Genomic DNA, 16,932 nt, shown 5'->3' on the forward strand with positions numbered 1-16,932 from the left:
CAAGAGTTACAATCTACATCTTGGAGGCGACGTCTTTCCACATACGGGCTTCCTTCGCCTTTCAAACGGGGCAGAGCTCCGTGGGAAACAGTAGGAGAGACACAGCCCGAGGGGGAACCGGGATCTGACACAACACTAGAGAGAGAAGCAGGTCAATGGAGCTGTGCGTCAGACGAAAAAACAAGTGTGTCGCACCGAATGTGTGCAGCTACGGCGTCGCTTTGGGTTGTGAGCGTGCATGGCGCACATCTACATTGAAAGTAATGGGTTTGTGCGCGCAAAAGGCGCTACATGTGAACGCCCCCCATGCACACACACACGCTTTAACAAGTCGATGGCCAAAATCACCCAGGCGGCCCGCCTTTGTCTTAGTTGGCAGGGAAAACCCTGATCACACCAATTAACAAATTCATCCAGTACTGGGCCATGATCGCATTCTGACCCATGAAGAAGACTTACAATAACAGAGTCATCCATGTAATATAGGAGAAATCTAGATGCGTGATTACTCTGACATTCACCTATGTATAAACAGATATAAGAGGAGAAAGAGCACATCCCTGAGGGGATCCAGTGGAAGAAAAACGCGTACTGGACAGTGTCCTGTTAACTCAGAATCCTCCAAGACCTATTTGTTAAAAAGTCAACGCGCCAACACACAATGCTAAAGTCCAAATTAACATTAAATAAGTAGTAGTATAGTAGTGTCGCATGTATCTGATGTTTAATGATTACTGAGCTGATGTTTTATTTCTACCTTCATCCTGAAGAAGGTGATGCTGGTGAGAAGATCCACTGTTGACTTGAGGTCGTGGAGGCGAGGCTTGCTGCTGGCTGGGAAGTTGTTCTGCAGACACACACATAAACACACATGTTAAACAGCTCAATTAACCAGTTGAATCTTCTTTTTTGGTCAGTAAGGGTCTTTTTATTCTAAACCTGATGTCTGTTTTTCAATCATAGAGGCTGTTTGCCTGGTGATGTTCTTCATATGGAGCTCCTAATTTACTCAGCTGACAAAACTCCATGAAAAACCTGCTGTGACCCCAGAATAAACTTTAGAGAGAGAAAAAAACAACATTTGAGTAGCTGAGCGGAGCATATTGGAGGAAATGAAGAAGCCAAATGACAGCAGGAGGTGGAAAGATATTTGCTGAAGACGGTGTGAGACAGATCATAATTTAATAGTCTATGTTGACTCGCTGCATTCAGACTTATACTTACCCACCATGTCATTTTTGTGTCAATGAATGGGGACAGAGAGATGGACTAAACCCATAGATCTGTGTGTGTTTGTGTGTGTGTGTGTGTGAAGACAAGAATAAAAGCAGCTGAGAGCAGACACTCACTCTGTACATGGAGAGGTCGATACGCAGGGAGTTGTGCAGTTGATCCAGAAGCTTCACAAAACGATCTCTCTGTTGGAAAGACAAAAGAATGAGCAAAGAGGTTTTACTTGGATTCTTACACTTGTTCAGACAGTGAGGAAAACACAGGCACGAGCTATTTGCAGCCTATGTGTGTGTCTGAATGCGTCTGAGTGTCTCTGTGTGAACGTGTGTGTAATCTAGCACCATGGCGAAGAACAGAGGGACCAAAATGATGCAGAGACAGAGGAGCGTTTTGTCACAGAGAGATATGAAAGAGGAGAAACAATTCCACTGCACATTTCCAAAATATGAGACCATTAGAGCTGCCTGGGCTTATTTCAGTTTGGAAAATCAGTTTCTGACTTTACGACCCTTGGTGATGATTAAAAGCTTTTTGTGTTGAAAGAAGAGAGAAACCCTGCAGGACTGGTAGTTTGGTTTGGTACATGCTGCTACAAAGCATAACAGGCAGATGACAAATAATCTAGTTATTATGTCTGATAGATCTTCTGACACAACTGTATTTGTACAATCTGAATGGATAAACAAGATACCACTAGATCCATGGTTCTCAAACTTTTATACCACGTACGACCTCAGAGATTATTAGACTTTCCAAGTACCAACATTGCGACTAAACTTAAAAAACAAGCAGCTCAGGCTTATGCTATTCAGCTAGATTCACAGCAAGAAAATTATTTACTGTTGAATGCTGATGTGACTGAGGGGGTAATATATAGTGTAGATGACCTGACATGATTACACAGATTTGAGTAGGCGGAAAGAAGCAATTGTTCCCAGAACTGGTTATCGGAATAACAGTAAACAGCAGCTTAAGTGACAGGAATCACCTTTTAATGTGTAAGGGAAAGCTTATAGGTGTGTCAACTGATACTGCTTGTTTGTCAGACACTATAAATTCTCCTGATATATCAATGCTTTGGCATTCTTGCAATCTACTACGTCTTTACCACCCTCCTGGAATATATGACATCACAATGGGGTCTAATCACCAAAGACTTCACTCCCAGAATGAGTCTCTTCTGATTGAATAAGGTTTAAATAAGTGAATTACAGATAAAAGTGTGTTCAGGCCATAAACCTTGTGAAAGCACATTTATAAATGTGTGTTTTTAAGAGGGATCTTAAAGAGGATGAGGAAGTCGCCAGTCTGATGTCCACACAGAGATCGTTCCAGAGACCAGAAAAGGCCCAGTCACCCTTGGTTTTCAGCCCAAAGTGTGGAATGGCTGGTAAAGCCTTGGCTAAAGACCTCAGGTTACGGCCAGCACATACGGAGTCAGAAGATCTGAGATGTACTTAGTCCAAAACAGACCTTAAAAGTTATCTAGGGGTGACCCCGAATAGTCGATGATTCGGTGATTCGATTCGGAGAAGTCTGATTAAACTGCCAGTCTTGCTGTCGAATCGTCGCAAAATGTGGTTATGAAACAAGACCGTACCATTCTGACTATATGGGGGTGCTCACTGCTGCTGAACATCTTGATTTGACATAGAATGTATTTGTTTTCTAGTAATCCATGATATATAGCCTATTTTGATACAAACATCAGCCTAATTTCTGTTAATAAAAAATTGAAAATGACGCGTGCGTTTAATCAGTAGGCATAATCATTACTACGCATGAATAAATCACCCAGTTGCTCGATCCAAATAAGCTGAGGTGAGTGAGTGCGCTGCAGGACCATCAGAGCAGCATCGAGGAAATTTGTTCTCCACATTTGACCCATCCCCTGAGGGAGCGGTGAGCAGCAATGGTCCCAATGGCTTGGGAATCATGTGGTGATGATTTACGGTGGCAGAGCGCATAAACAAACACTTGGGAGGAGGTATGTGCTCTCAAATCAAAATTTATCGAAGGATTATTCGTTTACCAGAAGTGTCTGGAAACAAATTTCACCGCTGGTTGTTTTCTTGATGGACTCTGATTTTTTATTTGGCTGCTTTTTTCCGATGTGGCCAAACAATTGAGAGCGGTGACGCACGGTCCGTGTGGATGAACTTATATGAACCTGAGTTGATTAATGAAGTAACTTGAAGTCAGAAAGAAGGAAAACTGTTTCTAAACCTTTTGAAGATGTTTTTGGATGTTTATTTGTGAATGAAATGGCAAGTTCTGACGAGTCAGAAACGACTCCTGTTAAAGACATGGATGAGACTGCAGCGCGTCTGCGCTCATCTAGAGCATCATACCTTGATGAAGTGAAAGGAATAAAGATAAAGATAAAATGATAACCCTTTTACTTTTAATATTATTATCTTATTATGCCAACTGAAGAATTAAATTTGTTTATTTGGGTGTTTTAGCTCTTTTCTCTGGAGCGGAAACTGACGCAAATGAGCTCATTAATCAATGAGGCAGAAAACAACATGATTCGACGATTAGTCGGCTAAAGGAAAAATCTGTCAAATCAGATTCGACTATGAAAATTCTTAGTCGGGGACACCCCTAAAGTTATCAATATATCTTAAAATCAATTCTAAAATTTACTGGAAGCCAATGACGAGAAGCTAAAGTAGGAGTTACAGGACTCAAATGTGTAGAGCGAGATACAGTGCTCAGAAGGAGAGGAAATAAAAGCATGTATGACAATCTCTTGACGTCTACGGGATAAAATTAAACTGATCTTGGATTACGTAGTCACCAGCACTTGAACTCGGTTGATTGTTGCCCACTTCGGTTTCAACAGGGCCACTCCAAATATTCTCCTCCTTATCTGCATGATTACAATGTTTTTAAACAATTTACTTTACACCTGCTCAGTGTGCCAACAACAGGTTCATCCCAAGTCTCTCATTTGTCATTTCCTCACTCCTCACTTGAACCAGGATTTGTTCTGATGCGCCATTTTGAAGGCTGTCCCAAAGCTCTTCTTTCTGCTCTGAGGAGCGAGGAGCTAGGAGGGAGGAGGGATCTCTGAGGAGTGATGAGCAAGTACACACGAGAGCAGCCTTCATGGAAGTCTTTTATCGCCCAACACGCCCCCATATTGTATTAAATGGACGCTGTTCATGATGGACTGATCTGATACAACTCATCACACCTGAGTTTCATACCATGATCTGATACAACTCATCACACCTGAGTTTCATACCACAGTGAGAACAGTTAAGAGATTTAACTCCGAAGTTTTATATTTTATTTGTTTTCTTTTTCTTTTTAGATATTTTTTGGGCATTTTTAAGCCTTTAATTGACAGGACAGATGAGTGTGAAGGGGGGAGAGAGAGGGAGAGACATGCAGCAAAGGGCCACAGGCTGGAGTCGAACCCGGGCCACTGCGGCAACAGCCTTGTACATGGGGCGCCTGCTCTACCACTAAGCCACCGACGCCCCGTTTTATTTGTTTTCTGCTCACCATCTGGTTAGAAAACAGCTGTTTAAATTGTAGGTTTGAACAACAACGGGAGCACGAACAACTTTCATTTATTAGAATGATTTTTCTTTTCAAGATCTGTTATTTCCCACGTTAGCTTTTATTACAGAGACAATTAAAGTCAGAGAGAGGCTGTCTATCAGTAATAAACACTTTATACATCACTTATATCTTTCCATTCAGTCACACGTGAAGCTGATCACTCCTGAGCATCGGTTTGATGAGTTACAGAATTTCAATTTTCCCTAAAGCATTTAGTCTAATAAATAATCTCTAGTATTCAGAAGACATCGTAATCATATCCTGGGTTATTAAAGAATGAATTCACAATCTGAATATCAATAAATACAGATGCACATAATGAATAAAAAATATAAACGCATTCTGTGCCCCTGAGTGGAGCGCAGTAGAGTATAAATAAAGAATGCAGGTTATTATTTATGTGCAGGTGTTTGTTAAACAGAGAGAAAATACTGCTGCTCTGCCGCTGATAACTGTGTGCCTTTATTAGTGTGAGCACAAACACAAACAGCTGTTAAAGCTGACTGACAGCTGATCCAGCTGTGTCACTTAACGTGACGCTTCTGAGGAAACAAAGGTCCATTTCTCCAAAAACACATTTCCTCATTTCCTCTCTCCTCGAACGGTTTCCGTGCGTCTCTCCATGCATCCCTAGTGGGAGGGACTATGACACAATGAAAAGTCGCGAGTGAGGGAAACATGGATACAATTTAAGAGACTTGGGATGCGCTCTATACCACGGCTTTCAGAGGAGCTAACTTATCTTTTTGGTTCTTTACGGGGGGCAGGTTGTTTGCTAAGAAGCAGTCATAGGTGCAAGCACGTAGGCCAACTTGCTTTATGTTTGCACATCTGATATATGGAGGATGTTTCTAATCTTTAAGATAAAATGAAGTTTATGATATTGCGCCATCACGTTTCAATGGTGTTGGCAGGAATAGCACGCAGGGCAAAAGAAATGCATGGCAAAAAATATCATACTGTCAATATTGCAGAGACCCCCACAAAATCACAAAGAACATGTTTTCAGGAGAGCATGTGTCTTTTTAAGAGAAGCTCCCCGTGTCTCTACTGTGGTTCACACTCTGCCTCCGCTCAGTTTAGCTCCCAGCCAATTAACGGCATACGTACCTGCTACATTCATGAACCTGAGTACACAGCTGGCTGATATTGCAACGAAAATATTACAGGAAAGGCAAAACTGATTTTAAATTACATTTCAGAGATCTCAGAGTTCAATGGTTTTATATTGATATTTTGTAGTATTTTGATAGTATTGTATATATTTACATTGATTTATGTAATATTTAAAAATATTTTGGAGAGTCCTCCATGAACCACGACTGCCAGCGGCACATGTACTATAGTTTGAAAACCAGTGCACTAGATGATTGTTAAAGTTGTCAGGTGACTGTGCTTTGTGTTGACATGTTTGCTGTGATGCAGTCTTTTCCCTTGTCATTCATGCAAGTCGTCACGTCACCCACCCCACTATAAGGAACTCCCTTTGGGCTCCGTTTCCAGATCAACCACCTCTGGTTGCACCCTAGTGTTCCCCTGTCACCAGCTGATCCCTGTTTTTCCATGTGCATTAGGCCACCAATCAAGAGCCATCTGAATACGCCTGATTTGAACTGAGCAGTCTCACCTGTGCTTCTCTGTGCAAATGTTAACTTATATGCAGGCACTAGACAGGTTCAGTGGCTTCGGGCTCTGGGTAGTAGGCTTAAACCCTTTTTAAATAGGAGTTGTGCAAATTTGCAGGAAAATCTTTTTTCAGCATTGGCAGTATAAAAACAAAATCGGGGAGTGCAGCAAAATGTCACCTGCCTACTTTTGTTTATACAGAATGTGCCTTATTTCGGGGCAATGGGGGGCGTGAGCAAGTAACAAAACATGTAGCTCAGTGTGTGACATAACCAGTGACGTGGGAGGGAAGCCGCAGCTGGTCAGTCCTTCGGCGATTCTCTCATAAGGTGTCCCGTCCTTCACCGTTTCGGTCACTCGACAGTTAATGTCCTCTTCGTTTGCGAGGGCAAGGAGGGCGCGCAATTCCTTGTCTCCCCAGTTGCTCATCTTTACAGTGTCTGTCAGGTTTGCATTTCCCTCTTGCTACTAGCTGCTCGCTAATTCCTGCTATCAGCTGTTTCCTGTTTATCCACCGCCAGTGGGTCGCACGTGCAGCATCATCAACAGCTCCTCCCACAAGTCATCAACAGCTCCTCCCGTTGCGGAAGGCCGCCTCGGTCTGTTTAAACTAAAAGAGTTCCACCAATATGTCTACCCTACAAGGCGGAAAATTGGGCACCTCGGATCAACTCGCCAATCCGGCTCTGTGTGTCTAAACGCTCGCAGCTTGCCGGCAAAACGGCCCAACATTTGTGGAAAATCTGGCAGTGTAAAAGGGGCTTTAGTGTGTTTGTTTTTGCTTTCTTATTGCTCCACAAGTAGGTTTGTGTTTGAATGTTTAGACACACTGGGATTTTTGGGTCATGACATTGGCTTTATGTTGGATCTCTTACCCATGGCAATCTCAGAGGTTTTTACCAATGATATGATACAAAATATATTGACAGCTTTAATCCAAAATTTTCATTATACCAAACCCTATTTTTGATACTGTCAATAGCTGATGCAAACTTTTATAATAGTCATTCAACGGCTATTTCTACCTTTAAGTGAAAACAGGTTGGTTTTTAAACAATTTGCCAAAATAAATTACGTATTTTTGTCTTAAATCTTTAAAGCTTCTTCCTTGTTCTGCCTGAGAGTGCCTGAAGAATGTCTTCTCTGGTGTTTTGTCTGTTTTAACCACTATAAGCACTATGGAGCAATGCTTTTAAAAATGTTCACACATGCAAAACGTGAGCAATGCGATTTACTTGCTGCACAAGCAGCAACCACCAAGGCTGAGAAATGAAGCCAGTGCGAAAAGTGCAAAAGCTGCAGTTCCATAAATGGCCACTTGAGACTGGCTCCAAAAGTGAGTCAATCCCCATATACCCCAGTGGTAAAAGGCCCAACTTAACAGCAGAAATAAACATGTTTACAGCCTGGTACAAAAAACAGTTTTGTTCTCTCTAATTTCAACATTCATGACAACTGCAAGGGGGTGATTTTTTTTGTTTGTTTGTTTCCATTTTATTAGCGCCCAATGTTATGCATATTTAAGGGTGGGGCCGCTTAAGTGACAGTTTATCTGTGAGGTATCACCACAGCCCCACCCACTTGTCCAGTTATGGTCACTTCTGGATCCCAAAAAAACAAGATGCCAAACTCGAGGCTTCAAAATGGCAGTCCACAAGTCACAGTAGCTACGCCCATTATTTATACACTATGTTCCTGCCCTCAGCTCCTCATTAATCCATTTATTGACAGTTGGTGGTGCCAATGTTTCTTGGACAAACACAACAACTAGCAAAGGCAGTGAGGAGGAAGTCTGCTAGCAAGCAAACATGATTAAAAATATCTAAAAATGATGATCTGCAAGTGTTTCATTAGTGAGGAAATGCACTCAACATGTCTGTTAGACATCAAGGACACACGCAAGCAGCTTTGTTAAGAAATTGTTAACCTTTTATAGTTCTTTATATCATAATCATATAAAAGATGCTTCTGTTTAGTGGCTTGCACACTCACATACAGAGCCTGTGCATTGGGAGCAGTTTTTGTTCAATGTCTTGCTTAAAACCACGGAGACACATGGTGAGCAGGAGCTGGGGATCAAAACACACTATGATGAACGGCCAACCAGCTCTACCACCTGAGCTACAGCCAGGAGTGGTATCCCCATTGCTTATTTTGTAATTTATTCACTACTTTCTTTCATATGTGTTGGCAACACAAATGTATTTCCATGTCATGCCAAGAAAGTAAACAGAAATTGAGAGAGAGAGGGAGAGTACTCTGGCGTAGGGGGAGTCACGACATGGCTGACAAACTAAGGAGATAAAATGAGTTTGTCTGACAGAAAGAGCGAGGGGGAGGAAGAAAGAGAAGCAGGGTTTCCAGCCTTACTGGAAACTGGCAAAAGTTACTTACTAGTTTGCAAAACAATTGTATTTGCACACATTTATCTAATAGGTAACAACAGCAGTGAATCCTACATCTGTGCACTCTGATTATGTAACAGCTGAAAAGTTTCTGTCATAACTGAATCCATCACTTTCTTGTAAAAGTACAGTCGTGGCTGCACATAAGTTTGTGCATTGTTAGTAAATTGGAAAGGGTTTCCCTTTGTTTTTATCTTTGGATGAAAGTATGAACAATAGCCAGCATTACCTGGCATGAAGGACCATTAAAAAACTGCCAAATCCTAATCAACCTCTGAAAGACTCTCTTTCAACTCTTGTTTCGTTTGTCTATCTGTGCTTCCCATGGTGGCAGGAACAATGCAAACAGAGTGCTATAGCTTTGTGAGTCATGAGAATTAAAAAACCAAGGAGACGCGGATGGTTTTGGATGACAGAAAATGAAGCAGAAGGAGGGAGAAATCCCCCAACACTAACTTCCGCAACTACACCACAAAGCTCAAACCTTAAAGGAATACTTTACCCATGAAATGAGCATTTATATATCAATTACTCACCTCGTATTAATGTTGAATTCATGAAGAAAGCGTTCTCACATGCCTCCACGTTAAACAGAGAAATCAAATATCTTGATGATTTGAAGTCATGGGGGTGCGGCGTTTAACAACAGCAAAACTATATCACACGTTTGAACTCCAGTCACACTTTCCTTTAAGCAGAGCTCAAAAGAGCTTCCCCGGGCGCGCTACTCGTCTATACTTGAGACTGCTTCTGTAGAAATGTTATAAATAGTAAGGTTTTAGCGAAAATGCAAGTGTTAGGGAAGTACTGAGCACATGTCTGGATAAATGAGACTTGGATAATACTGCATGAGTTGTGTTAGACAGATGTTTTGATATAGTTTTGCTGTTGTTCAACGTGGTCCCCAGTGACTTCAAGCAATCTATAATTTTCTCTCTCTCTTTTGTTTTTGGATTCCCTGTTCACAGAGGCGGTATGCAAGAAAAGAAAAGCTTTCTTCACAAATTCAGTGTAACAGGGGATGAGTGATTTAAGGTCTCTCTACCTGATTTTAAAGCTCTCTAGAGTACAGCGATAATGAGTCGGTTGGGTCTTGTCATTGTGCGTCGGTGTTCTAATATTTTATCATATTACTGTCTACTTATGTTTTTATTGTGAGGTTGTTTGACTGTTACTTTTTATGCGTTGCTGTCTCTGCCAGGTCTCCCTTGTAAAAGAGATTGTTGATCTTAATTGGACTTACCTGGTTAAATATGTGTTATATTAAAAAAAAAAAAAAAAAGTATATATATACTGTATATTGGGGGACACACATCCATCCAAATATTCGAATATGCTTAAGACGTCCTATACTAAACATGCTATGCTACAATAGGCAACTGTGCACCATTAGGATCTGTCAGTGTTCCCATCAGCTGTGTTTCCTTCACGTCCGTCAGTAGCACTACAACTGGCACTTAAGCTCTTTCACACAACTCTCATACACCTCAAGGTTTTCCAGGGCTGCTGAAAATATTCTCCTCCTGATCTGCTCCTCTTTTTCGCAATGGTTTTTGTTTGGAGACACATTTGCGGTGTTTTTACGTCCGTTTGGCATCCCCAGATGAACGCAACTAAAAAACAGGCTGATTTCAAACCAAAACATCACAGGAAAGGCAAAACTAAATGAGATTCTAGGGATTTCAAAGTTAAAGTATTTTTTTAAAACATAATATATACATTTAAATTAATTTACAATTTAAAAATATATACATTTCAGAGATTCATCTCTGAAATGAATATACATTTCAGAGATGTATATCAGTAGGGGGAGCTCGGGTACCACAAGTCGTACACGTACCATAATTTGAGAACCAGTGCTTTAACGTAAAAGGATAGTAATATTCTGTTTTCATTGTCAACAAAACCTCTGAAAAAATCTCTTAATTTATCTTTTATGCTCCCTGTAAAGGTTGGGTGTAGAGGACTTGAAGCCACATCATCAACCAAGCTTCTGCAGAGTATGGGGGTCTGAGGACAGGTCTTCTGACAAGCCATCAAGTCACTATCAGAAGCTGCTGAGCGAAGCAGCAATTGGCTTTGGAGGAAGAGAAGGGACCCCAACTAGTCTGCGAGATGTCCAACATGAGGGGTAAAAACGGAGGAGGCACACCTGGGACGCCAGGTGTCACCGCTGAGCTCTCTGGAGGTGTCGTGGGCCTATCAGTGAAACACCAATAAAGGAGGGTGCCCACCTGATGACCCCAAGGAAGGGATTATCCCTCTCCCACGCAAGACACAAGATGCCAGGCAAGCGTTGATCACTCTTAGGGACTGTAACAACAAGTACCATAAGCTCAACTACTAGCAAGTTTTAGAGCTCCGTACACACACTCATAAGGTCAGTAACTAAGTATCAGTCCTGACACCAATCCACTGGCTCAGATAGGTGAATTCTCATTTTTAAACGACTTCAGTAGGAACTAACTGGTTTGGGGCTGACTGCCACAGACAGGGCAGTGAAGGGCAGTGAGGCTTTGGTGTTTTTACACCATTGCTGACATTAGAAAAACATATATCACCAGCTTTATCCTTAATCCAAACCTTTGAACCTTTACCTGAACTCTAAAGTCTTAACCTTCAAACAGGCTTTTGAAGAAATGAAGGGCAGACAAAATGTCCTGACTTTCAAAATCTGTCCTCACTCTTTGAACACACACCTGACCTAAAAACGCCTGACAAGAGGATAAGAAATCAGTTTTGACCTTTGAAAAAATAACACATTGTCCTTCCCTAAAGCAAGGCCTTCCTTGTCCTTTAACACTCACACACACACTCACGAACAGTAGCGGTAATAATTGTAATTGGCTCCATTCTCCTTGTTTCCTGCTCCCCTCACGCTGAGGGGCAGGTTACTCCCTTCAGGTGTACTGCAGTGATTCCCTGAACATCCCTGTCCTCTGCTGCTGTGACACAATTTATATGATCATAAAATATCTGGCAATTTATCAGACGTGTGATGAATTTAATTGGGATTAATTAATATTATAAGCCTGAAGGATTCACCTCAGAGTTAAGATAAAAAGCCTAAAGGAGAAAATAGAAATGATCATTCCAGCTGAATTTCATCTTTTTTGCATTTAAGTCTGCAATCAGGTAGATTATTCTTAGAAACTCAGTTTTCATCACCATCTAATGAGCCTTCAGTAGCCTTTTTTTTTGGTATTTTGAGGGTTTTCAGTCCAACAAACTACTTTATCTATTGTTGGTGAGTTGAAAAAATGCCTGTATTACATTGTTTTTGTATTATAGTATTGCTTTTCATGTCCTTTCAGACAGACCCAGACAAAGTGCTCACTCTGCAACTTCTACCTACAATCATCCAAATCTCAAGACATTACTCACTGAATCAGTTGTGCTCAGACACAGCCAAACACTACCTCCGCTTGATGGTACATTTGTGAACTTTGTGACACTGCAGCACAGTAAACAAGGCAGGACAGAGAGTCCAACCTAATCATGTCTTTTCCCTCCATTTGCTGGTTTCGGCACCAAAGCGTCTCAGTCGTCCATGTGGAGCAGGTGGAGAACTGCCACAAGCTAAATAAGGGTACCTTAAATAAGTGGGAACCGGCAGACAACATTAAATTATCTTAGGAGGAAACAGAATGTGTTGCTCTGGTCCTGCAGGAACTGTTGCCCAAAGCAGGAATTAACACTTCAATAGCAAAAGTCCAAGTGCCAAATAGAAGTTGGTGACAAACTATTGGATTAATTTGACTATCGTGGCACGATTGTGCCAGCGAATATGTTTAAATGCACGCTAATATTCTGCTAAGCATTTTCTGGGCAGCACAGTGGTACAGTGGACAGCGTTGTCGTTTGCAGTTTTTATGTTCTCCTCGTGTCAGCGCGGGTTTTCGACGGGTACTCTGGCTTAACTGGTGACTCTAAATTGTCCATAGGTGTGAATGTTCAGTGTGAATGGCTGTCTGTCTCTTTATAGTCTCGCCACCAGACAATCAGAGATCTCCGCCTTCTGATAGTCTGGGGACACTCCTTTCTAAAGTGTGTTTAACACAACGGAGAAAACGGCCGGCAACAAAGCAACGCCTCTTGCATTTTTTAAAAGGACACGCCCTCCCGGAAATGTGCGCTCCCCCTTTTCTCGTCCGCAAGGAAACAGAGAGCTTGAAAATTGATGCCGAGAGATTTAACTCTGTTTTATCAAACGTGTGCTCAGTCCACAAGATTGTGGAAATGAAGGACTTACAGCGACTTTGTTTAAAACTTTTAACGCAGTCGGACTATGTTTACGAGCACAAGAGTTCAGCGAGCCACTGAAGGACCGCCCTGCAGATTTACTATTGGTTCTGCAACGTAGGGAGTTTTTTTAAACTCTGAAAATGTATCCGCCCACCTAAACACAAAATCTGGGAGAAAGACATCAGTCTTTAGTTAAGCAAAATGTCTAAAGACTGACTTGTGAGTCTAGTCTCTTTAGCCCATTCTAAATAGGAATTGTGCAAATTTGCAGGAAAGCCCAATCAGTCTTCTTTCAGCATTGGCAGTATAAAAACAAAATCGGGGAGTGCAGCAAAATGCCGCCTACCTACTTTTGTTTATACAGAATGCGCCTTTTTCGGGGCAATGGGGGGCATGAGCAAGCAACAAAACGTGTAGCTCAGCGTGTGACGTAAACAGTGACGTACTCCAGTGTAGCTCAGCGTGTGACGTAAACAGTGACGTACTCCAAGGGAAGCCGCGGCTGGTCAGTCCTTCAGTGATTCCCTCATAAGGTGTCCCGTCCTTCACCATTTCCGTCACTCGACGGTTAATGTCCTCTTCGTTTGCGAGGACAAGGAGGATGTACAATTCCTTGTCTCCCCGGTTGCTCATCTTTACAGTGTCTGTCAGGTTTGCGTTTCCCTCTTGCTACTAGCTGCTCATTCCTGCTATCAGCTGTTTCCTGTTTATCCACCGCCAGTGGGTCGCACATGCGGCGTCATCAACAGCTCCTCCCACAAGTCATCAACAGCCCCTCCCGTGGCGGAAGGGCGCCTTGTTCTTTTTAAACCAAAAGGTTCCGCCAATATGACTACCCTACGAGGGGGAAAATTGGGCACCTCGGATCAACTCGCTAATCCAGCTCTGTGTGTCTAAACGCTCGCAGCTTGCCGGCAAAACGGCCCAACATTCGCGGAAAATCTGGCAGTGTAAAAGGGGCTTATGTGTCATACCTGTGATAGTCTGGTGACCTGTCCAGGGTGTACCCAGCCTCTCACCCAACAACAGCTGGGATGGGCTCCAGCCTTTTAAACATTTTGACAGACTTGGATGTCAACAGGTTTGAGAATATTCGCAAATATCGTAACACCAACCTTTTCAAGAGAGTGGTTGAAGGAATGAAAGACGGAGGCTGTGTCTGCATGTCGAACACGTCTGCCACTGGTTGAAAACTTTGAGAAAATCTTGGCACATGCGACAGCCGTTCCACTTTTCCACATTTTGACGTGATAAACGACATTAGGGAACGTTAATCGGAGTATGTAATGAGCATGCCAACAGGAATATCTATGAAATATTCACTTTCATAAAAGGCTTAGTGGAAATTTTGTCTTTTTCTGGAATAAGAATAAAAATTGTTTGGTTACACTGTAACCTTGGTTCTCTGAGTGAGGAGGTTATTATCATACTATGGGCATAATTTGCATAGTTATGATTTAACTACTGGGCGGGGAGATCGTCTATATATGATAGAGAACAGAACAGTTTGTGCATGTAAACAGAGTCAGTGTCCATTCTAGTCACTTCATTTAAGATGAAAATCACTGACAAAAGAAACATGTAAGAAAATGAACACCTTATTTGACAGGTTGCGTAATTTCTTCATAATCTCCATGGAGATTTCCTGTAGAGAACAAGTTGTGTTGGTTTAATTCAAAGTAAGCAAAAGTTCTGAGACAGTTCTTTCAGTTAAGTTAGTTGTGTTGAGTCTGTAAGTAGTTTTTGTTTCCAGAGGAAGTCTGTTCAGAGAGCCACTATAAGTTTAATGACATATATCCATTTAAACCCAAGTAAATATCGATGTATTATTGTGTTGTATGTTGCTTCCCTGTGGACATATGTTCAGCTGACCTGCTGTGCACTGACTGAAAGACTCTCTAGGTTACACTAGCAGTTAATTGGATCAATTACGTATCACTTCCTTTCTAGGAAATAATGACATTGTGGGTAAAACAAAATGTTACCCAGTTGCATTCTATATTTTTCATCAGAGTGTTACTGTAGATCAGATTGTGCAACATATAATCCACAAAAAGACAGTTTTGAGGTTAAAGCACATTGCCTGCACAAATCAGCACCCACCATATTGCATTTAATGGCATATGTTTCTGACTGCAGGCAGCACAAGTGCAAATCTGAACTCCCTAAACTCTGTATAGCAAAATTGCGCTGAGCTGCTTAGTCATATTTGACACCTAACGCTTCAACACCTCGTCTCCCACACAGGTGTAATCATATTGAAGGCAAGTCACAGAAATACAAAATGGGCACAGACAAGAAAGAAAAGCAGTCACCCTGATGAAAGAGTCACTTCAAAAGAGCAAATCTAGGTTTCGGTATTAACACAGGCATTCATGTATAAAACATTTTACACTCCACATGAACCTAAGCGAATCAAAGAGCTTTTAACAAGCAGGCATCGCTCATTGAAGCACTTAAGGAACTGTAAGAACACTTCTGTTGCTGCTCAGATTTGTTTCAGATACTGCTGAAAGTTGACTTGATATTCACAGCAGCTTCACCAGCACTGTAGCTGACAACTAGAGAGCTCTCAGGTGTGAAGGTGTGTAACGGCTAAGGGGCTGCTGAGAGGGAGCACACTGTAAATGTTCAGGAGCTATTCCCATGGAAAGTAATTTATGGTAAAAACAACCAAAAAGAACCCGGTGAGTGATGTTTGCTCCCGGCGGCAGAATTTACTGTAGCATCAACAGCTTCCTCCCAAAGAATAAGGGGAGGTTTGAGATTCTAACATGTCTGTAGTCTCCTTGCTTTTTGCGCACAGACACACAGTCTGTGGCAGACAAACACACCCACACACCTGTACAACATAACAGACAGTGTCACTAAAACTGTCAGTGGATGACGTGATCTCAGTGATGAATTATGGAGAGCAAGAGGAGAGGAAGAACAGATCGATTTGACGGCATCTTTTACAGACGGACTCAGGGATGAGGCAGAGGAGAGGGGAGTGAGGAGACAGACACAGACGAGGGTGGGTAGGAAAATGCTGAAAGGAAGTTTTACAAACTAGTTAGCACCTTATTGCCATGGCAACAAGTACATTCAAATTGGCTTGGCTCAACATTTAAGCAAAAACAAAAAAAGCAATAAAAGACCAGAAAAACAAAAGAAGGGAAATAATGTGTGATTTTGGAGGTCTGAACAGCAGCACCAGAGAGAGAAGACAAAGAAGAAGAGATAGTAAAACAGGCTCCGGCAAATGAAAGACACAGACAGACAGACAGACAGACAGACAGATTGTGGCTGAGCAGATGGTAAAAAAACAAATAACATCACCGGCTGCTGCCTGTGTGTTGTTCAGTCTGAGACCAAATGTAAGACATCAATCATGAAAAAATTAAATTTTTGAAATTGTTGCAAAATACCCTTTGATCAAAACATCGACTGTCATTTGAGTAGAAAAAAATCCCTTTCAGATTCATGAATAAAAGGCAAACTAAGCTTAATAATGGAGTTAAAGCTGAGGTAGGAAGTTTCCTGGAAAAGGCAAACAAAAAAAGTACACACTCCTCCTGCAGCTCTGCCCTCTCTGTCCTAAGTCCCTCCCATCAGACAAGCTCGACACATATGCACGCACTTCATACGATAACCTGTACAAGTCCCGCCCCCAGAGGCAGACTGGCCACTCATAACGTAGCATCGTGTTGGCTCAGACCTGGGTCCGACAACAACACAGCTGTGCTCCATTGACTCTAATGCAGTCGTTTCAGATTTCCTTCATTTTCAGGCTGGTTTTGTGGATTTGGAGCTAAATGTTGTGCCTGGGGCACGTCGTGTATTAATGATACTCGTTACCTGGAGA

General features: G+C 41.9%; 1 protein-coding gene across 1 annotated transcript in view; it reads right to left on the reverse strand.

The window, feature by feature from the left end:
* LOC126394434 (protein unc-13 homolog B-like) overlaps positions 1–16,932 on the reverse strand; it is a 134,086-nt gene that overhangs the window by 70,804 nt on the left and 46,350 nt on the right. The window contains exons 13-14 of the mRNA XM_050051245.1: positions 1,350–1,418; positions 758–847 (exon numbers count right to left, since the gene is read on the reverse strand). Coding sequence (XP_049907202.1) covers positions 758–847; positions 1,350–1,418 — 159 coding nt within the window. The remainder of the gene's footprint in view (positions 1–757; positions 848–1,349; positions 1,419–16,932) is intronic.

This window comes from Epinephelus moara, chromosome 8, assembly GCF_006386435.1.
Source record: "Epinephelus moara isolate mb chromosome 8, YSFRI_EMoa_1.0, whole genome shotgun sequence".
Taxonomy (NCBI): Eukaryota; Metazoa; Chordata; class Actinopteri; order Perciformes; family Serranidae; genus Epinephelus; species Epinephelus moara.